The 23,363-nt window shown below is 38.7% G+C and overlaps 2 protein-coding genes across 4 annotated transcripts; one reads left to right on the forward strand and one right to left on the reverse strand.

Moving 5' to 3' along the window:
- Positions 1-3,561: 3,561 nt before the first annotated feature.
- LOC138336427 (N-acyl-phosphatidylethanolamine-hydrolyzing phospholipase D-like) lies at positions 3,562-8,571 on the reverse strand. 2 transcript variants are annotated; one of them, XM_069285922.1, is made up of 6 exons: positions 8,069-8,152; positions 6,732-6,918; positions 6,131-6,619; positions 5,387-5,535; positions 4,997-5,111; positions 3,562-4,650 (listed from the first exon to the last, which is right to left on the reverse strand). In XM_069285922.1, the coding sequence occupies exons 2-6, from the start codon at positions 6,903-6,905 to the stop codon at positions 4,540-4,542; spliced, it is 1,038 nt and encodes a 345-aa protein (XP_069142023.1). In that variant the 5' UTR covers positions 6,906-6,918; positions 8,069-8,152; the 3' UTR covers positions 3,562-4,539. The 2 variants fall into 2 exon arrangements, with proteins under 2 accessions (XP_069142023.1, XP_069142022.1); XM_069285921.1 differs by lacking the exon at positions 8,069-8,152 and adding an exon at positions 8,434-8,571 and having other exon boundaries at positions 3,563-4,650.
- Positions 8,528-23,049, forward strand: LOC138336426 (N-acyl-phosphatidylethanolamine-hydrolyzing phospholipase D-like). Of its 2 annotated transcripts, XM_069285919.1 has the most exons (7): positions 8,579-8,676; positions 9,337-9,434; positions 10,489-10,654; positions 11,223-11,720; positions 12,855-13,003; positions 15,985-16,099; positions 16,337-23,049. In XM_069285919.1, the coding sequence occupies exons 2-7, from the start codon at positions 9,409-9,411 to the stop codon at positions 16,454-16,456; spliced, it is 1,074 nt and encodes a 357-aa protein (XP_069142020.1). In that variant the 5' UTR covers positions 8,579-8,676; positions 9,337-9,408; the 3' UTR covers positions 16,457-23,049. The 2 variants fall into 2 exon arrangements, with proteins under 2 accessions (XP_069142019.1, XP_069142020.1); XM_069285918.1 differs by lacking the exon at positions 9,337-9,434 and having other exon boundaries at positions 8,528-8,676; positions 16,337-18,372.
- Positions 23,050-23,363: the final 314 nt, after the last annotated feature.

Below are 23,363 nucleotides of genomic sequence, written 5' to 3' on the forward strand. Positions count from 1 at the left end.
GACGCGATATATACTTAGCTTGAACTGACCAATAGTTACAGATACATTAATAACATTAAAACTGTGAAAATATTGCAAAACTTCCCCTTGCTGTGACAGGCCAACGCCTCGTCGATACCAATATCCCGTGTACGGGTACCCACAGTGAGTCATTGATTACAAAATGACGACATCTAGTACAGTTCACAACATGGCCTTTAGCTACATCACAACATTAATTCAATATATTTCACGTAATCCACGGGTTGAACATTTCAGCCATTGATAAGGAACAGTTCACAGCATTGCGTTAAACTACAAAGTCAAAACATTAATGAATACATAGTCCACGATTTCGCGACATCCATAAGTTCGTTTTTCGAGATCTTTATAAATCCACAGGTCACAGCAGTAGTACTTAAACCCAGTTCTATTTTGAAACAATAAATTAAGTTTTGAATCTCCACATTGGAAATATCACTTTATCTCGTTTTAAGATTAAATATACGGCGGTATCTTTCAGCAGTCAATAAACGCTGTACATCGATCATTTCTAACTCAATGATGTTCATTAATGAATTCTATGATTATCCCGGTATTTCACATCGGTCCAGTGAGAAGAATTGTAAGTATTATCCACGCTATTCACTTGTTCTGATAACTCGCCTCACTGCAGTTGATTTCCGATATAAAATTTGAAATATTTGAGCCGATCCATAATCAAATATGTAGTCATGCTAGTTTCCAATGTCTCTTTAAATAGTCCTTCTTGTAACAGTTATTAATCACTTAATTGCAAAGTCAGAAGACTTCATGCTTGTAAAGAATGTTTCAAATCAGTAGGATCCAGTTAAGATTTTACAGTGGACAGTTACAGCTCTTATCGTAATCTTTAGATACGTTACACAGCTCCGTCATGTTTTGTAATACAGCAAACAGTCCACAAACAATGGTGAAAACAGTTATACTTATTAATCCATGATCCACAAACACGGTACTCCAATAAGTCACGATACGACAAAAACTACTGTATACATACGAATGAATATTGTTCCTCCAGGACGCACTTTCCTGTAACTTATTCCGTTCAAAAAAATTGACCAGGTCACATGTGCAAAGATACACCTGGTCCCTCGGAACTCTCCTACAGGAACTTCTCGCTTCCTGCCACAGTGATTGGGAATATATCCCTATTCCCAGAGCGTAAGACTCGCTCTCCGTATTTCAAACTACATCACACTGGAGATCCCATTCCGGCTCCTCAACACATCAATGCAATAAGTAACAGGAACTGTCCTGTCCTTCTGAAGGTTTCCACGACCCCATCATGCACACTGATAAATACAATAATCAACAATGACTAATACTTGCTTTTCTACAAAATACAATGTCAACAATATTTACGGTCAGTGCTGCCCTCTCACCTAGGTCCCCAACGAAGTCGGTACACATCACCATTTCAATTCAATTCCATGAGGTTGGAGTTCTGTTCAATAATCTAAGTCCAAAAGTAAAGTCCACACAATCTCAAAAAATAATATTTAGCAACATATCTAAATGTTCCTTTCCTCAGTTTATCTTCATGTTACCCGTTCTTATCCTGGTCACAGCACCAAAATAAATACCATGTGACACAAAAACACGACACATCATGGTATCTACTTATTTATTGTACTTCGCGTTGTGTATAACTTATAAGCAGTTCATCACACGTAAATATATGTAAACAAAACATTGTCCTTGCCACTAACACGCAACTAGTAGTATAACGACTAACCCGGTATCTGTATGCGGCTATTTATCTTACTAAGTCCGTATTCCCTAACATGAGTTCCTAACAGCCGAGATCCCCCGTCCAGGGGATGTTGCCTCGTGGCCTACATCCTGGAGTCTCTCTCTGAATTCACTAAATTCCCAGTATATCTAACTACCTAAAACCACTCCGTCCCGCCCATTTGTGCTTATATTAAAAAGGCGCGTGCGACCTAAACTATCTAATTCCGATCTAACCCAAATCGTATCCGTCACCGCTGACCGCTTTGGTAAACTGCAAGTCGGGGCCTGCTCTGTCTATCTTGAATATCGTCTCTCAAGATGACAGACTACGTGATACCGTGCAAGACAACACTGCTGCTTCTATCACAGATCTATACCTTTCAATCTGCTGTTTGTTTTACTTTCTCGTATGTGCTGTATCAAATGTACTTTAAAACTACTTCGTACAAACTAAATATTTACCCATTTTGTTACACATGTTATAACAGTGGTTTTAGTTCATGGTTACCATGCTATAATCGTGATTTAAGTTCATGGTTACCATATTGTAATCGTGATTTTGGTTGATGGTTACCATATTATAATCGTGACTTTGGTTCATTGTTACCGTGTTATAATCATGATTTTGGTACGTGGTTACTATGGTATAATCATGATTTTAGTTCATGGTAACCATGTTAAAATCGTGGTTTTAGTTCATGGTTACCATATTATAATCGTGATTTTGGTTCATTGTTACCGTGTTATAATCATGATTTTGATACGTGGTTACTATGGTATAATCATGATTTTAGTTCATGGTAACCATGTTAAAATCGTGGTTTTAGTTCATGGTTACCATATTGTAATCGTGATTTTGGTTCTTTGTTACCATGTTATAATCATGATTTTGGTTTATAGTTGCTATGGTATAATCATGATTTTGGTTTATAGTTGCTATGGTATAATCATGATTTTGGTTCACGGTTACCATGTTATAATAGTGATTTTGGTTCATGGTAACCATGTTAAAATCGTGGTTTTAGTTGATGGTTACCATATTGTAATCGTGATTTTGGTTCATGGTTACCATGTTATAATCGTGATTTTAGTTAATGGTTACCATGTTATAATCGTGATTTTGGTTCATAGTTACCATGTTATAATCATGATTTTGGTTCATGGTTACCATGTTTTAATCGTGATTTTGGTTCATGGTTACCATGTTTTAATCGTGATTTTGGTTCATGGTTACCATGTTATAATCGTGATTTTAGTTCACGGTTTCCAAGGTATAATCATGATTTTGGTTCATGGTTACCATGTTATAATCGCGGTTTTAGTTCATGCTTACCATGTTATTATCGTGATTTTGGTTTATAGTTGCTGTGGTATAAACATGAGTTTGTTTCATAGACACAGTGGTATTATCATGATTTTGGTTAATGGTTACCATGGTATAATCATGATTTAAGTTCATGATTACCATGTTATAATCGTGATTTTAGTTCATGGTTACCATGGTATTATCATGATTTTGGTTAATGGTTACCATGGTATAATCATGATTTTAGTTCATGATTTCCAAGGTAAAAACATGATTTTTGTTCATGGTTACCATGGTATAATCATGATTTTAGTTCATGGATACCATGGTATAATCGTGATTTTGGTTTATGGTTACCATGGCATTTTTGTTTTAATTGCTATGGTAGAATATCGTGATTTTGGTTTGTGGTTGGTCTAGTATACCATTATTCATTATATTTACCAACGTTAAAGTTGTATTTTGTAATAAATGATTTTTTTCCAAAAAAACAAAAACATGTTTTTCATTAATTTTTAATTTTGATTGAATTGTTATTTGCGTTTATCAATACAATATCATAGCAGCATATTCAATTGACAATTGAAGTAAAATTTGATAAAATATACAAAAAGAAAAGAAAAAGAAAATCAGCCAAAAGAGCCGGTACATTTGTTCATTTGGTAATCTGCTCTGATAACAAAATCAAAAAAATCTGTCACACTTACTTAAGTTATCTTTCTCTCCTCCAGCCTCACAATCAACCAATAAAACAATACGTAATGGTATCAAAATAAATAAAACTAGAATGTACTAAATGTTGTATAAATACAGCAATATATGTCGTGTTACATAAACCAATTATCACAGCGAGTCATGTGTTTCTTTACCTGTGATTAGAACCTTATCACTGGTGAAGTGAAAAAACCCCAGGTAAAATGAGTTTGGTTAACACTACTATTCTGACATGGTAGCTCTGATATCACAGTTGGTGGTACATGTATATATATCACTGTCATAAAGGAAGGTGAAGATAATACTGGATACCTGGATCCTACAATTCTTTTTCCAATTCTTTTATTTCTTTGAACGGAGTGTAGTGGAGCACTGGGTTTCCGAGTGTGAGAGGACATGGTCATTACCCAAACATGTTCAGATTTATCAGCATATGAAACAGTCGCATGCTGAATATCCTGGCTCCTCAGTATGGCTACCCTTTGAATATGTTTTTCTTCCAGTATAATTATTGTTTCTCCAGATCATTTCTCAAATATCTGAGTTTCTCCAGATCATTTCCCAAATATCTGAGTTTCTCCAGATCATTTCCCAAATATCTGAGTTTCTCTAGATCATTTCCCAAATATCTGAGTTTCTCTAGATCATTTCCCAAATATCTGAGTTTCTCCAGATCATTTCCCAAATATCTGAGTTTCTCCAGATAATTTTCTAAATATCTGTGTTTCTTTGGGTCATTTCCCAAATATCCTAGTTTCTCCAGATCACTTCCCAAATATCCTAGTTTCTCCATGTGTAATAGTTACAAAACAGTCCTCTGGCAAGTTAGACTTCCTCAGTTCTTCTGCCAACTTCGTCTTTGGTTCCAGATAGAACTATATATGTGTAAAGAAAAAAGATTCAATGCATTAGACAAAATACCCGGTAAATATAAAAGAAGTCTGTCATACAAGATCAAGCATAACCTACCAGAAACTTATCAAAAACTAATGATGGTTTGCCTTTCACATTTTCCGTTGTTTGATAGGAAACGTAGATCCTAAATAAGTTCCTATGTACTAATGTACAATCTTAAATGAAGTTGTTTTAGTGGTTCCCTAGCAACCTCCTCTTTTGCAATACAGCAGTAATCTGACTTTTATTTGAAGGTTCACAAATTCTCCTGCACCATTTCACTGCCATGCAGTGACTTTGAAGGTTGATGAGTTTTGTTACAGTTACCTCATAGGTAAGTTTGAAAGTTCCCCAGTGGATCCCTAAGGAATTCTGTGACTTGATATCCTGATGTATCAGTATTGCCTCTGCTGGATCGACATGCTGGGTCTTCATCGCAATCCTATAAGAAATGTAAAAATGGATTGACACCAAGCTAAGTGGTCTTTATATACAGATCAGATTGTGTTATAATTGGTTATTTAAAACTGTAAGAAAGTGGTCTTGATAAATAGGTCAGGTCGCTAAGGGAGCTTCATTGTATATATCAATTTTGATAACTAGAGTTCATAATGAATGAACTAAAATCCTAAACTAAGTACAGTCAGCATCTGATGATGCCTAGTTGTAAGCCTCTATATATATCATTATTGATTAATTATTGTATTAATTACTTACCTAGGTGCATATGCCCCGACAGGTATGGCAGCCATATCAAAGGGGCCGTACTCATTCCCTATTTGTTTAAAACCTTCACAGTAACCAGTATCACCGGCAAAGAAGAATTTTCGTTGAGGCCCTTTGACGACCCAGCTTCCCCATAAAGCCTGAAAAATGACAAAATAATACATGTACATGTTAAATCATGTGACCACTACTTTTTAAAGTCCAAAATACTGCATAGCTGCTTTAATAGTCACGGCATTGACCCAACCCTTTAATATCTTTCAAAGTCTAACCTTTGAACCACTTAATAACAACAGTTCACAATGACTGAAGTTTATGAATGACAGTAGTCATCAGACATGTGATTTAACCTGAACTTAATCAATACAAGAAAAAGAAATGTTAATTTATTGAAGTCATTTTAACAATGTCATTGTTTTTGCTTAGAAATTGGGCATCACTGTCTCTGTAATCTCTGTAGGTCTGTGATTGGTCAGCAACCCTTGATTATTGAGGATGGCACTATGAATGCAACATTAGCTTGTACAGTGAAACCTGACTCTTCTGACATCCTGTCAAATCTGACACTCATAGTATATTCCCATATACCAACTGTAGTCAACAATAAACTGACTTTTCCATCAACCTGTCAAATCCGACCAAAATGTAGAATCATCCATGGTGTTGTATACCACAGGTTTAATTATCTAAGTTATGATGTAGGAGTCCTTAGTAATGTACTAGACCTAAACCTACCTTGTTGGTGTCTGTAGCAGTACGTTTACACCAGTGCTGTGCCGGCGTTAAAACAAACGTGATATCTGGGTTAGGAGAGTGTTTATGTTCCTCCCACCATGACAGTTCCACCACGTTTTTACACCCACAATCAAGCATCCATTGTCTTGTTCCCATGGGAACATACCACCACAATGTCTCCCCAAACTTCTTGTTCAGACTGACCACAGAGCCATGGTCAAGGTGGTCATAGTGATTATGGCTGATGACCACCGCGTCCAGGATTGGTAGCTCGTCCACCTGACAGGGTGGAGGGCGATAACGCTTTGGGCCTATCCATTGAAACATAAAGCATCGGTCACTGAAGATCGGGTCCGTCAGCAATGTGATACCGTCAAATTGGACTAATACGCTAGCGTGACCAATCCATGTGGCTTGTACACCAGACTGTGGTGGTGTCTTTAATCGTTCAAAATCAGGCTTTTGGACAGGTAAATGCTTATCTAGTTCCTGTATGGAAAACAAACATACAAAAGTTAAATTGTAAGAATGATTATATTAATACATGTACATAATTTGATCGTACTAATCTTAGAACAAACATTAAATCTAGACAACTTACTTGTTTCTTCGATGGTATTTTACTGTAATCTTTCTCCTTCATCATTGTAAAAAAGAAGTTGGCAGATGGTTCTTTCCATGTTGCCCAGGGATTTTTATATCTCCCGTTGACAAGTAATGGTTTGGTCCTTTTTTCTTCTGAGTAACCTGAATCTGTTGTATCAGAGGTTGCCATAATAACATTCCCTCTGAAACCAAAAATTGTTTCATTTCAGGTTATATGTGCCATAATAAGACAAAACATTTTCTTCAGTAATCAGGTTTGAAAGAGTAGCCATGAAAATTGGTTAAATGGAGACAAACATGTATGACGTCTTATAATCATTCGTAATAACACAGTTTCTAAGCTCTGTAAAGTTCTTGTTTTGTATGCGTTGTAGGCCTAGGCTATTATATACATGTATGTTTAGATTGAAAAATTCCTGCAGAACTCACTGGACAATTATTGATTTTAAACTATTGTTATTGGCATATTTTGAATTTATGGCTAATTTTAAAATATTTTCAGCTAAGAAATAGGTGATTTTAATTATGTAAAGTGATCAATTGCCATGTAGAAGCATCTAGAATATCAAAATGTTCTGGCCCTGGGGAGACCTTCCCTTTGCCTCTTATGAAAAGGACTGGGGGTTTTGCCCCCCTCTCCTGCTTCTCTCCCCCCATCCCCCTAAATTGTCTTGAAGTGCTGGCCTGCAGCATGATTGTTGAGAGGCCATCTGCTTCCTCTTGATCTGCCTCGTATATCGATAACAACCGAAATGGCAAATGTATTTACCGTATTTAACCCAATAAGCGCCCATGTCCCTATAAGCGCCCCTCCCCATTTTTTGAGGCCTTCATTTCAATTGCCCAGGCATAAATAAAGACTAAAAACTGTGAATTTTGTCTTATTAGCACTTTTTCAATTTTTTAAATGCCCTTGGCGCTTATTGGGTCGAATATGGTATATACAAACATGATGAAGTACTTGTCAGATCAGATGATTGAGAACTGTCATTGAATTGTAATCTCTATTATCCTAACCATTTCCAGCTGAGATTTTATACCTGACTCTGGTGACTGTAGGACCCTGTACTATAACTTAATTAACACACACTAATGACACAAGGGTTACATCTTGTCTTCATCTTCCTATTCTAGAGTAAAACCACAGGCGTCTGCTTCTGGTTTGATAAAAATATAATAACCTTCCCCTACTATGTTCATATAGTAGGGGTAGGACATAGTATTTTTCAAAAACAAGATGCAGACGCCTGTGGTAAAACTCCAAGGATTGAGCTCGTTATCCACCCCAGAATACATTATATTATAATTATAATGGATGGGGTATAAACTTACTATGAAATTCATAATTATATGTGATTCCTGTCTTAAAATCCTGATCGCTCTTAATGAATAGCCTTCAAGAGTCCATTTATTTCGTAACGTGCGCCCAACTAGAACGAATAATCATACCCTGCCTCCACTCCGCATCTGTCAGAAATCTTCCGTCCGTCGTTCAGAGCTACGTCATCGCAGTAGCGCCCAACCTGTTTAATGTACTTTACAGTATGTATGGCAAGTTATGTATATATCGTGAATCCAATACGGTGTAACAGTCTTCATATATCTTAATCAAAAAAATTTAATCTTAATCAAATACTCTCACAACTTAATTAAATACTTGTCATCTTTAAAACTGTACAAAAATGATGTATACTCACTTCTCAGTTAAAGAATGCCGTCTGCTCCGACAATTCTAATTATTAACCTCATCAAAACGAAAGTAAGCTGTCTTTTCAGAAGGTTTCGGATTTTATCGTATCTCTAAATACCGGCATTTGGATTTCCTATGATCTTTTCCGAGGTGTTACGATTGATTATCTGGATCCATAGGCCTACTGCACCATGAACATTACGTCAGCTTTTCGAACATGTTTCCATCGATCATTGAGAAATATTGCCAGGTGAGTAAGATAAGATCACATATAAAGACCGTGAAAGATGATATCAATAAATACCGGCTTCAGTTTCTACTGTTTGTCTTCGTTGAATGTCAACCTATAATACATACTGTTTGTATACAATGTAACGTTACCCCACATGGACCTTAATTATTAGGCCTAAATTACTTACGCAATACTAAATATGATCAATGGTCAGCAAATATTTCGCTGCTTGTCAAATTAACGTAGTTAAATAATATGGTTAAAGACTCCATTTTTTTAGTTCCTATTCATAACTGGCCCGACAACAGCATGCATACCGATCACAGGGGCTCGATTTAGTCCACCAAACCTGCCTCTATTATAAGACTTTTTAAAAAAAGACTAATAGCTATACTGTATTTATAAGGTTTTAGGTCATCTGACTCAAAGGGTCAGGATGACCTTTTGTCATCATGTACCGTCTGTCTTCGTGCGCCGTCCACCATACGCCGTACGCCGTGTGTAAACTTTTCATTTAAACGACTTCTCCTCAATAACCAAAAGGCCCAGGGTACTGATATTTTGCCTGTAGCATACTGGGATGAAGGGCTACCAAGTTTGTCCAAATGATTGACATTGACCTTCATTTAAGGTCACAGGGGTCAAAAGAGCTAAAATCTTTAAACAACTTCTTTTCAGGAACCAAAAGGCCCAGAGTACTGATTTTGGGCCTGTAGCATGCTGGGATGAAGGGCTACCAAGTTTGTTCAAATGAATGACCTTGACCTTCATTTAAGGTCACAGGGCTCAAATAGGCTAAAATCTTTAAATGACTTCTTATCAAGAACCAGAAGGCCTAGGGTACTGATATTAGGCATGTAGCATGCTGGGATGAAGGGCTACCAAGTTTGTTCAAATGAATGCCTTGACCTTCATTCAAGGTCACAGGGGTCATAAAGGCTAAAATCTTTTAAAAACGACTTCTTCTCACGAACCAGTAGGCCAAGGGTACTGATATTGTATGTTTAGTCAGCCGGAAAGTAACGATATTCATTGTTCATCATTTATTACACCTGTTCGAGTTTTTCTTTCGATAAAATGTGTGAAAACATGTATATGGGTATGTGAGTATTAATTTCTTCTATTGAAGATGAACATCTCAAAAGGTTGTCTCAGTATCAAAGGTGATCCCGTTAACCCAAATTGTGAGATTGTTATTCTATGACTCTGATCGTCAACATGTCAATCTTTGATCATCTATCATAATGATGAGTATGCACCAAAATTTGACACAAAGCATATGGAAACGCAATATTTAAACATGCCAAAATTTAACCACCCTATTTTGATGCATGCAAAACGGCCGAAATTTCCCAGCACCAAAATATCCCGAGTTACGATATTTTACTACAAACCAAGGAATAAACATCGTAAAGTTAACCTCATACATTCTTACTGTTGCATTAGAGACGCTTATCTCATGCATATATATTTCTGTGTTGTTTTTTTTATGATGAAAAATTGTAAAATTAAAACCTTTGCATTGAAAGATCTGTAATAATCAAAATGCTGGTAATTTTTTTAAATTTCTGTGAATATGGTTAATAACTTATATGTGAATGCATTGGTATGGTTTAACATAATCTTTAACAATACAATAGTCAATATGAATGGAATAAATTGAATCAATATGAATTGAATAAATTGAATCAATATGAATTGACTAAATTAATTAAACTTAAATATGTGGTACTATACACAAATGTAAAAAAAAACAAGTTAAAAAAAAGCATCTGCAAGGCAGGAATTAAAAAGGATTACCAAATTGATTCTTTAGCAATTTCTCTTCAGAATCCATCAACATTCATCACACTCATTAACCAATAACCAGTGTGCTCAACCTGTGTACCTGAATGGGAGATACATTAGTCCCTGGAGGAAGTGGGAAATGCCGTCATTTAAAACCCTCGGGAAAGTGATTAAGGAGAAGGACCACAGTAACATTCCCAGCCAACAGGTCAGATTGGAGCATTAGTAGATGTTGTTGTTGTAGTACTTTGAATATTAAGGTAGACCGTCCCTTCTGATTTCCTCTGAAGAACAGTGCATTATGTGTGAGGAGCTGGATCGCCAGATAGAAGGGACAGTCTGCATTAACTATTATAAGTTTGCTTATTTTGTTGCATATTAAAATACAATTTAATATATAAATAAGCATTTTTTTTTATTCAATTCCATGCATAGTTATTGATGAAGAATCCTTGAATGAAACAAATTTTAATGTTAAAAATATTTGAGGAAAGTAATTCAATAATTAAAATAATTTCAATATGAAATACTCCTAAACATATGCAAAATATGCAGTACAGAAATGAATAAGTATGGATCTATAAAAAAATTATGCCTTAAAATCCTATAAGGACACTTAAAAATTAAATTTTGATGTTCAAAGCAAACTTTTGAAGTTTATATATAATTGATATTTGTAAGTGTTTTAAGCATACATGTACATATATTTGTAAAAAAAGGTTGTATTAGTAGTACGTACATGTAATGATTTTTCTGCTTTTATTAATTTTCCTCAGGAATTAGATCACACCTTGCCAGTATTAGCACCTGACCCAGAAACTTTGGCTCAACCTCCGCCCTCTGGTATCCAGGCAACCTGGCTTGGACATGCCTCTCTTCTTGTTCAGATGAATGGCATTAACATATTAACGGACCCTGTATTTGGTGACACAACCTTTCCATTTCCAAGTTTCTCTCCGAAGAGCTTTAAGAGATATCGTCCTGTTGCCATGACAATAGAAGATCTTCCTAAAATAGATTCTGTTTTAATCAGTCACAACCATTATGATCACCTTGACCATTGGTCAGTTATGCGATTAAATCGTAGATTTGGGGAGAGTCTACGATGGTTTGTTCCATTAGGACTTAGAAAGTGGTTTCTACAGAGTGGGTGTAGGAATGTAAAGGAGTTTACCTGGTGGGAAGATGAATTATCTCCCCTTGGAGATGACACTCGCTATACGTTTGTTCCGTCACAACACTGGTGTAGGAGAGGCATTATGGACACTAATAAAGTAAGTAAAATATTTTTAATTTTCTGAAATTCCTAAATAGATATAGAGGTTACACAACGAGTGGCTGTTGGATATGTAATTTATTCCACAGGAGTGAGTTATTTTTTAAAAGTAACAAAAGACATGTGCTTTAGCGAGTGTCTTTTGTAACTTTTAAAAAATAACTTACGAGTGTGGAATAAATTCCATATCCAACAACCACGAGTCGTGTGACCTGTTTCTACCACAATTATATCCGCTTTTAGCCGATATAGAAATACGACGAGGATAAGTACGCTATCCAACAGCAGTTTTGGCGTCAAGCGGCGAACACAGCATAGCATGACGTCACTCGATTATTGATGACGTTGACAAAGGATGACACGACACTCAGAAAGACGTAGTTCGATCGAAGTTCACCGTGTCAGCCAATTAGAATGCGTACAGAGTTTATACCACGTGTGGTATAAACAAATTGTTAATCAACAGCTGCATCGTTTATTTGATACCCTGAGAGTTGAATAACACTGACTATTGTGGTAGAAATATATATACAGTCAAACTTAAGTTCATAAATACCACAAAAGGGACAAAGAATAAGTCTTTATGTAGTCAAGTGATCTCTATGCATATGTAAAATAGTGTTGAAGGTATTTTGGAACCTTAAAAATTTTAAAGCAGGTGATAGAGGTGTCTGCTAAGACAGGTTTTCCATTTTACATTTATTACAGTTTAAAGACATAAATTACAGCTATTATAAAAACTTCTGTAAAGTGGTCATAATAGTAGTAAACTGTACACAAGTGTTTTGGATAGGTACTTTTTGGGACTGAAAAAATATCTACTCTCAGTATATTTTGTGCATCAAAAAATTTGCAAAAAAAACCAATGTCCAGGAAGTTTAGGTAAAACACTTTAAAGTTTATTTAAACACAGAAAAAGTACACAAAGTTTTTTATGGTAGAACATAATTATATTGATACTAATAACATTGAAAGTGCTATAATTTGTACATGCTACAATATATATATATATAATAACAGATATATCTGCTACTATATGTGCAATTAACATTGAAAAAACTATATCCAAACAGTTACTTAGTCTTACTGAGACGTTGTATTGATATAATGTATATGATATCATTATCTACAGGTATTGTGGGGAGGATGGGTTGTGAAGAACAGAGACACCAGTTTTTATTTTGTTGGAGATACTGCATATTGTGATGTCTTCTCACAAGTTAGTGATATCTGTGGTCCTTTTACCCTGGCAGCCATCCCTATAGGGGCCTACGAACCAAGGTAAGTGGCAGCTATCCCTATAGGGGCCTACAAACCAAGGTAAGTGGAAGCAATACCTATAGGGGCCTACAAACCAAGGAAAGAGCCAGACATCCCTATTGGGGCCTACAAACCAAGGTAAGTGGCAGACATCCCTATAGGGGCCTACGAACCAAGGTAAGTGGCAGACATCCCTATAGGGGCCTACGAACCAAGGTAAGTGGCAGCTATCCCTATAGGGGCCTACAAACCAAGGTAAGTGGCAGCTATCCCTATAGGGGCCTACGAACCAAGGTAAGTGGCAGCTATCCCTATAGGGGCCTACAAACCAAGGTAAGTGGCAGCTATCCCTATAGGGGCCTACAAACCAAGGTAAGTGGAAGCCATACCTATAGGGGCCTACAAACCAAGGAAAGAGGCAGACATCCCTATAGGGGCCTACAAACCAAGGAAAGAGGCAGACATCCCTATAGGGGCCTACAAACCAAGGAAAGAGGCAGACATCCCTATAGGGGCCTACAAACCAAGGAAAGAGGCAGACATCCCTATAGGGACCTACAAACCAAGGTAAGTGGCAGACATCCCTATAGGGGCCTACAAACCAAGGTAAGAGGCAGCCATCCCTATAAGGGCCTATGAACCAAGGTGAGAGGCAGCCATCCCTATAGGGGCCTTCAAACCAAATGTAACTGGCAACCACCCATATAGGGGCCTACAAACCAAGGAAAGTGGCAGCCATCCCTACGTAAGTGGCAGCCATTCCTGTGGTGGCCTACAAACGTAGGTAAGAGGCAACCATTACTATAGTGGCCTACAAACCAAGGCAAGTGGCAGACATCCCTATAGGGGCCTACAAACCAAGGTAAGTGGCAGACATTCCTATAGGGGCCTACAAACCAAGGTAAGTGGCAGACATCCCTATAGGGGCCTACAAACTAAGGTAAGTGCCAGACATCCCTATAGGGGCCTACAAACCAAGGTAAGTGGCAGCTATCCTTATAGGGGCCTATGAACCAAGGTAAGTGGCAGCTATCCCTATAGGGGCCTACAAACCAAGGTAAGTGGAAGCCATACCTATAGGGGCCTACAAACCAAGGAAAGAGGCAGACATCCCTATAGGGGCCTACAAACCAAGGTAAGTGGCAGACATCCCTATAGGGGCCTACAAACCAAGGTAAGAGGCAGCCATTCCTATAAGGGCCTATGAACCAAGGTAAGAGGCAGCCATCCCTATAGGGGCCTACAAACCAACGTAAGTGGCAACCACCCATATAGGGGCCTACAAACCAAGGAAAGTGGCAGCCATCCCTATAGTGGCCTACAAATCTAGGTAAGAGGCAACCATTACTATAGTGGCCTACAAACCAAGGCAAGTGGCAGACATCCCTACAGGGGCCTACAAACCAAGGTAAGTGGCAGACATCCCTATAGGGGCCTACAAACCACGGTAAGCGGCAGACATCCCTATAGGGGCCTACAAACTAAGGTAAGTGCCAGCCATGCCTATAGGGGCCTACAAATCAAGGTAAGTGCAAGCCATCCCTGTAGGGGCCTACAAACCAAGGTAAGTGGTAACCACCCATATAGGGGCCTACAAACCAAGGAAAGTGGCAGCCATCCCTATAGGGACCTAAAAACCAAGGAAAGTGGCAGACATCCCTATAGGGGCCTACAAAACAAGGTAAGTTGCAGCCATCCCTATAGTGATCTACAAACCAAGGTAAGTGGCAGACATCCCTTAAGGGGCCTACAAACCAAGGTAAGTGCCAGACATCCCTATAGGGGCCTACAAACCAAGGTAAGTGGTAGCCACCCATATAGGGGCCTTCAAGCCAAGGTAAGTGGTAGCCATCCCTATAGGGGCCTACAAACCAAGGTAAGTGGCAGCCATCCCTATAGGGGCCTACAAATCAAGGTAAGTGGCAGACATCCCTATAGGGGCCTACAAACCAAGGTAAGTGGCAGCTATCCCTATAGGGGCCTACAAACCAAAGTAGTGGCAGACATGCCTATAGGGGCCTACAAACCAAGGTAAGAGGCAGCCATCCCTATAGGGGCCTACAAACCAAAGTAAGTAAGTGGCAGACATCCCTATAGGGGCCTACAAATCAAGGAAAGTGGCAGACATTCCTATAGGGGTCTACATACCAAGGTAAGTGGCAGACATCCCTATAGGGGCATACAAACCAAGGTAAGTGGCAGCCATCCCTATAGGGGCCTACAAACCAAGGTAAGAGGCAGCCATCCCTATAGGGGCCTACAAACCAAGGTAAGTGGCAGACATACCTATAGGGGCCTACAAACCAAGGTAAGAGGCAGCCATCCCTATAGGGGCCTACAAACCAAGGTAAGTGGCAGACATCCCTATAGGGGCCTACAAATCAAGAAAAGTGGCAGACATCCCTATAGGGGCCTACAAATCAAGGAAAGTGGCAGACATCCCTATAGGGGCCTACAAATCAAGGAAAGTGGCAGACATCCATATAGGGGCATACAAACCAATAGTCCGCTAAACCTGCCTATATTATTAGTCAAAAAAAATTAAATTAAAAAAGCCTAATAATGTAGGCAGGTTTAGCAGACTAACAAACCGATTACTGTACCCTGACAGAAAGGGATGCTCCAAAAAATGAATTGATCAGCATCAGCATGGATCACACAATTTTTAAACAAAATTTGTTTTATACTATGAAGAAATTAAGAAATAGTGACATCAATACTGAAATAAATGCCAAATGGACATTGGCAAATTTACATAGAGCGTGCTAGTGCTTAATGTGAAGTTGCCATGCCATTGTCTAATATTCTGTTTATTTATGTATCAATATTATAATTGTATCAGATCTAAAAATATGATATTATACATACTTAAACTTTTGATAGACTAATTGTGAACATTATGTATCAACAGTGGTTATATCAAGATACCGGTACTTGTCTTGATAGATTAAAAGTCTTCATTCTGTAACAACATGTATAGTAATGCTTTTCTATACTTACAGATGGTTTATGAAAATGAGCCACATCAATCCAGAGGAAGCTGTTCTCTTACACAAAATGATACGATCTGAAAACTCTATAGGAATACACTGGGGAACCTTTAGACTAACAACTGAGGTAAGGAGAAAAAAATAGGGGCTGGCTGGCTGAGTGGTTAAGATGTCTCAACATATTACCATAAGCCCTCTAACTAAGGGGCGTGAGTTCAAATTCCATATGGGACAGTTGCTGGTCGGTGGTTTTTCTCTGGGTACTCTGGCTTTCCTTCACCAAAACTGTTTACCTCTCCAACAAATATCATTACACTTTAACACTATTACATTGAACTTATAAACGTTTCTTCTCTTGTTTCAGTTTTACCTTGAGCCTAGAGAGAAGCTGACAAAAGAATTGGCAAAGAAGAATGTTCCAGCTGATGAATTTATCACCATGACACATGGAGAAACCAGACATTTTACCACTAACAGGTCCTGACAAACAATGACACTATCACATTATAAATCACATCATATTAACATGATAACAGCTATAAAATGATGAAACTCCTGTCACAACATTATTACAGTACATATCAAAATATACTGACAATCTTCATATTTTTGACAAAGTTGTGAATTTAGTATAAAAAGTGGTAGATCATTATAAAGAAAGGAGGACTGAAATTGTCAATTAACAAAATTATTGGACCTTATAAAGTGATGTAGTAAAGGAGTAGATATGATAGAACCAGTATTTGGCCTTAATTTTTAGGCCGAAAAATATGAAGTCTGATCCACATCAATTTCACATCAATAAATACTCTCATATTAGCCATTCATCTTGAAATGGATTTGGCCGCTACCTTGGAGCAACTTTATATTTTGCATGGATATGCGTAAATACACGATACACAACGTGTGAAAATCTCTTTCTGCTCCACAAAGGCGGCCATATTCATTTTTAGAGAAAACCACTCAAAAAGTATGATTTTGCAAGGATTTTTGTGAAAAATGGCGGGAACCTGCATGTTGATGACGTCATAGTGAACATAATTGGCACATGCGGGATATTTTCGGGATTTAATGAGTAAGCAAATGTATTTAACAGTTATATTGCAAAATATGTTGTTCTTTACTGGAGAATTAATTTTGGGGCCATATTCGAGTTTTAACGTACCTTCTCCTTTTCTAAATGTGCATGGTTGGGAACCCCGAGTGATCACCTTCATATCCACAGGTGTACCTGGAACAATGGTCTGTTGTAATGATATTTCTATTGTTACCATGAAAGCTTCTCTGTTACCTTGACATTTCTGGTGTTACCATGAAAGCTTCTCTGTTACCTTGATATTTCTGGTATTACCATGAAAGCTTCTCTGTTACATTGACATTTCTGGTGTTACCATGAAAGCTTCTCTGTTACCTTGACATTTCTGGTGTTACCATGAAAGCTTCTCTGTTACCTTGACATTTCTGGTGTTACTATGGAAGCTTCTCTGTTACCTTGACATTTCTGTTGTTACCATGAAAGCTTCTCTGTTACCTTGACATTTCTGTTGTTACCATGAAAGCTTCTCTGTTACCTTGACATTTCTGTTGTTACCATGAAAGCTTCTCTGTTACCTTGACATTTCTGGTGTTACCATGAAAGCTTCTCTGTTACCTTGACATTTCTGGTGTTACCATGAAAGCTTCTCTGTTACCTTGACATTTCTGTTGTTACCATGAAAGCTTCTCTGTTACCTTGACATTTCTGGTGTTACCATGAAAGCTTCTCTGTTACCTTGACCTTTCTGTTGTTACCATGAAAGCTTCTCTGTTACCTTGATATTTCTGGTATTACCATGAAAGCTTCTCTGTTACCTTGACATTTCTGGTGTTACTATGGAAGCTTCTCTGTTACCTTGACATTTCTGTTGTTACCATGAAAGCTTCTCTGTTACCTTGACATTTCTGTTGTTACCATGAAAGCTTCTCTGTTACCTTGACATTTCTGGTGTTACCATGAAAGCTTCTCTGTTACCTTGACATTTCTGTTGTTACCATGAAAGCTCTGTTACCTTGACATTTCTGGTGTTACCATAAAAACACCCCTGATGTCATGATTCATCCTCTGTTATTATGACAGTGTATTTAAATCAAGCAAAATTTATGATTTATTATAGTATGTTACCTGTGATAGAGATAGTTGTGATTGTGATGTTCAGAATCAATGTTTATAAGTCTGATATACATGTATTATGAATTTAAATATTTTACACTATGAACAATTGAATATTTACTTTTATAGATACTGTTTACATTAAAATAACTACAAAAAATGTTTTAAGTGCCATTACTGTTAAAACAAATAAATTTGTATTTTGTTTACTTGAATTCAATTTTTTTTGTTGGATTTACTTATTTTTTGCACTCCGCTTTTATCATTAACAAAATGTGTATAAGAATGGAATAAGCTATAGGACATAGTACAAATTTGGTAAATTCTTGTTATAAAAAATATGTTATCAGTTTCATGTAAATGTTTTTGTAGAAGACATGACCTTAAAACATTCTTTTAAAAAAGAAATTGCTCTATAGGTTTAAGAACATATGTTCCCAGGGTCAAAGTCAAGGGCTTGAACAAACTTGTTGACCTTTGGTGAAACTTGGTGACCCTTGGTAAAATTAGGTGACCCTTGACCCTTGGTGATCCTGCCATATTAGATATTGAGGAGAATTGTTCAAACATTTAAGTTTATTAGAACTCTATGACCTTGAATTATGACAAGGTCTGAGGTCATACCGCAGCGTCCGGAGTCCGGTGCCCGTTGTCCGGCGTCCGTCAACAATTGACTTCTTTTCCATAACCGCTGGTTGGATTTCAACAAAATTTGACTGGTAGCATCCTTATAGGCTACTAACTGAAAATTGTACAAATGATGGGGCTGACCCCCCAGGGACCTGAGGGACGGGACCAAAAGGGGTCAATTTGGCTATTTCCATATAAACGACATCTTCACTGAAACCAAGCATGGGATAGCACCCATAATGCAATGGTAGCATCCTTATAGGGTGGGGATTCAAAATTGTACAAATGATAGGGCTGACCCCCGGGGGGCCTGAGGGGCAGGGTCAAAAGGGGTCAATTTGGCTATTTCATATAAATGACTTCTACTCTGAAACCAAGCATGAGATAGCACTCATAATGCAATGGTAGCATCGTTTAGGATGGGGATTCAAAATTGTACAAATGATAGGGCTGACCCCCTGGGGGACTGAGGGGTGGGGTCAAAAGGGGTCAATTTAGCTATTTCCATATAAACGACTTCTCTGCAACTAAGCATGCAAGAGCACTCATAATGCAATGGTAGTATCCTTATAGGGTTGGGATTTGAAATTGTACAAATGATAGGGCTGACCCCCATGGCCTTAGACGGCAATAGACGCGGGGTCAAAAAGGTCAGTTATGCTACAATTTTCATATAAATTACTTTTGTCTCCGAACCTATGTGTTCGTAGCATATTTGTATGGAATCAATAGCATCATTGTATGGTTGTGATTCAAAATTAAACCTTGGGAGTCAATTTTGATAATTTTTAGCTCACCTGGCCCGAAGGGCCGGTGAGCTTATGTCATGGCGCGGCGTCCGTCGTCCGTCGTCCGTCCGTCGTCCGTCCGTCGTCCGTCCGTCCGTCTGTCCGTCAACATTTCCTTTAAATCGCTACTAGTCATAGAGTTCTGCATGGATTGTAACCAAATTTGGCCACAAGCATCCTTGGGGGAGGGGGAACAGAACTTGTATAAATTTTGGCTCTGGTCCCCCAGGGGCAGGAGGGGCGGGGCCCAATAGGGGAAATAGAGGTAAATTCTATAAATCGCTACTTGTCCTAGAGTTCTGCATGGATTGTAACCAAATTTGGCCACAAACATCCTTGGGGGAGGGGGAACAGAACGTGTATAAATTTTGGCTCTGATCCCCCAGGGGCAGGAGGGGCGGGGCCCAATAGGGGAAATAGAGGTAAATCCTTTAAATCGCTACTAGTCATAGAGTTCTGAATGGATTGTAACCAAATTTGGCCACAAACATCCTTGGGGGAAGGGGAACAGAACTTGTATAAATTTTGGCTCTGGTCCCCCAGGGGCAGGAGGGGCGGGGCCCAATAGGGGAAATAGAGGTAAATTCTATAAATCGCTACTTGTCCTAGAGTTCTGCATGGATTGTAACCAAATTTGGCCACAAACATCCTTGGGGGAGGGGGAACAGAACTTGTATAAATTTTGGCTCTGATCCCCCAGGGGCAGGAGGGGCGGGGCCCAATAGGGGAAATAGAGGTAAATCCTTTAAATCGCTACTTGTCATAGAGTTCAACATGAATTGTAACCAAATTTGGCTACAAACATCCTTGGAGGAAGGGGAACAGAACTTGTATGTATAAATTTTGGCTCTGACCCCCCGGGGGCAGGAGGGGTGGGGCCCAATAGGGGAAATAGAGGTAAATCCTTTAAATCGCTACTTGTCATAGAGTTCAACATGAATTGTAACCAAATTTGGCTACAAACATCCTTGGAGGAAGGGGAACAGAACTTGTATGTATAAATTTTGGCTCTGACCCCCCGGGGGCAGGAGGGGTGGGGCCCAATAGGGGAAATAGAGGTAAATCCTTTAAAACGCTACTAGTCATAGAGTTCTGCATGGAATGTAACCAAATTTGGCCAGAAATATACCTGGGAGAATAAGAACTGAGTTTGTATAAATTTTGGCTCTGGTCCCGGGGGGCAGGAGGGGCGGGGCCCTATAGGGGAATTATAGGTAAATCCTATAAATCGGTACTTGTCCTAGAGTTCTACATGGATTGTAACCAAATTTGGCCATAAACATCCTTGGGGGTAGGAGAACAGAACTTGTATACATTTTGGCTCTGATCCCCCGGGGGCAAGAGGGGTGGGGCCCAATAGGGGAAATAGAGGTAAATCCTATAAATCGCTTCTAGTCATAGAGTTCTGCATGGAATGTAACCAAATTTGGCCAGAAACATCCTTGGGGGAAGGGGAACAGAACTTGTCTAAATTTTGGCTCTGGCCCCCTGGGGCAGAACGGGTGGGGCCCAATAGGGGAAATAGAGGTAAATCCTATAAATCGCTACTTGTCCTAGAGTTTTGCTTGGATTTTGACCAAATTTGGCCATAAACATCCTTGGGGGAAGGGGAACAGAACTTGTATAAATTTTGGCTCTGACCCCCTGGGGGCAGGAGGGGCGGGGCCCAATAGGGGAAATAGAGGTTAATATTAAAATTCCTTCAATGAACCTGTATTCAGAACATTATTTGGCATTACAAACCAGGTGAGCGATACAGGCCCTCTGGGCCTCTTGTTCTAATTGTCAGAGTCTTTGTGATAATTACTAAAAAAAAACAACAGGTGAGCGATACAGGCCCTCTGGGCCTCTTGTTTGAACAAACTTGGGTGGCCTTTCATCCCAGCATATATGACACAGACACTATATGAATATCAAGTCTCTGAGCTTACATTCGCTCACAATTCGCTCAAAAGACATGAAAGTGTTTTTTAGTGTCCCTTGTTTAGATGTATTAATAGTTCCTTCATTTACTAATGTATAGAGTACAATGTGTGCTTAGAAAAGCTTGGCTTAATCTTTGTTTAAAGATGCTCCACTGCTGACAAATTGTATTTTTAGCTCACCTGGCCCGAAGGGCCGGTGAGCTTATGTCATGGCGCGGCGTCCGTCGTCCGTCGTCCGTCCGTCAACATTTCCTTTAAATTGCTACTAGTCATAGAGTTCTGCATGGATTGTAACCAAATTTGGCCACAAACATCCTTGGGGGAAGGGGAACAGAACTTATATAAATTTTGGCTCTGACCCGCCGGGGGCAGGAGGAGTGGGCCTAATAGGGAAAATAAAGGTAAATCCTATAAAACGCTACTTGTCCTAGTGTTCTGCATGGATTGTAACCAAATTTGGCCACAAACATCCTTGGGGGACGGGGAACAGAACTTGTATAAATTTTGGCTCTGACCCCCTGGGGGCAGGAGAGGCGGGGCCCAATAGGGGAAATAGAGGTAAATCCTATAAATCGCTACTTGTCCTAGAGTTATGCATGGATTGTAACCAAATTTGGCCAAAAACATCCTTGGGGGAATGGGAACAGAACTTGTATAAATTTTGGCTCTGACCCCATGGGGGCAAAAGGGGTGTAGCCCAATAGGGGAAATGAGGTAAATCCTATAAATCGCTACTTATCCTAGAGTTCTGCATGGATAGTAACCAAATTTGGCCACAAACATCCTTGGTGGAAGGGGAACGGAACTTGTATGACTTTTGGCTCTGACCCCCCGTGGGTAGGAGGGGCGGGGCCCAATAGGGGAAATAGAGGTAATCTTATAAATTACTACTTGTCCTAAAGTTCTGCATGGATTGTAACCAAATTTGGCCAGAAACATCCTTGGGGGAAGGGGAACAAAAAATTGTATAAATTTTGGCTCTGACCCCCCGGGGGCAGGAGGGGTGGGGCCCAATAGGGGAAATAGAGGTAAATCCTATAAATCGCTAATAGTCATATAGTTCTGCTTTGATTTTAACCAAATTTGGCCCAGAAACATCCTTGGGGTTAACAGAATTTGTATAAATTTTGGCTTTGACCCCCTGGAGCAGAAAGAGTGGGGCCCAATAGGGGAATTCAGAAAAGAAACAATGAACTTGTATTCAGAACATTCCTAGGCATTACAAACTAGGTGAGCGATACATGCCCTCTGGGCCTCTTGTTTCACTATCAAAAACAGGAGCTGACGATTTAGTATTTTTCTTCAGTCACAAAAGTTACTTACTTTACACCATTACCACCATTGAAAAGTTTGAGCTTTTAATTTTACTTTAAAGTTTAAAATATGAAAAATAATAAATTGCATCCCGAAAAAATTCCGTGGCACTATATCCTTAATATGGAATGTAGTACTGATTGCACATGTACCAAAGTCGAAATAGATTATTACATAATATTTTTTGTGTTAATTAGGCATATATATACACGATTGAACACCAATTATTGTTCAAATGATGAATATCATTTATGCTTAAATGTCACCGGTGGAGCAGCAAATTTGTCAACCTTTGTTATTTTCTGAAATTTCAAGCAAATTTGATGCATGTGACCTTGAATGAAGGTCAATATGTAATTCATTCATATCAAGTCACTGGGACTTTTGGCTCCTTAGAGGAATTAAGTTTTTAGAGGTTGATAGCATAAGTTGGTTCCACAAGATTTAGTTGATATTGTTACAGGTCACCAAGGTCAGTATCTTGTATACTGTATTGCTAGGTCACTGTAACCCGAACATTTCAGTCTGGGAGCTCGAGGATTATAAAAGATAGTTTCAAATATGTGTGTTTCGTCCTAGAAGTTA

This window comes from Argopecten irradians, chromosome 12, assembly GCF_041381155.1.
Source record: "Argopecten irradians isolate NY chromosome 12, Ai_NY, whole genome shotgun sequence".
Taxonomy (NCBI): Eukaryota; Metazoa; Mollusca; class Bivalvia; order Pectinida; family Pectinidae; genus Argopecten; species Argopecten irradians.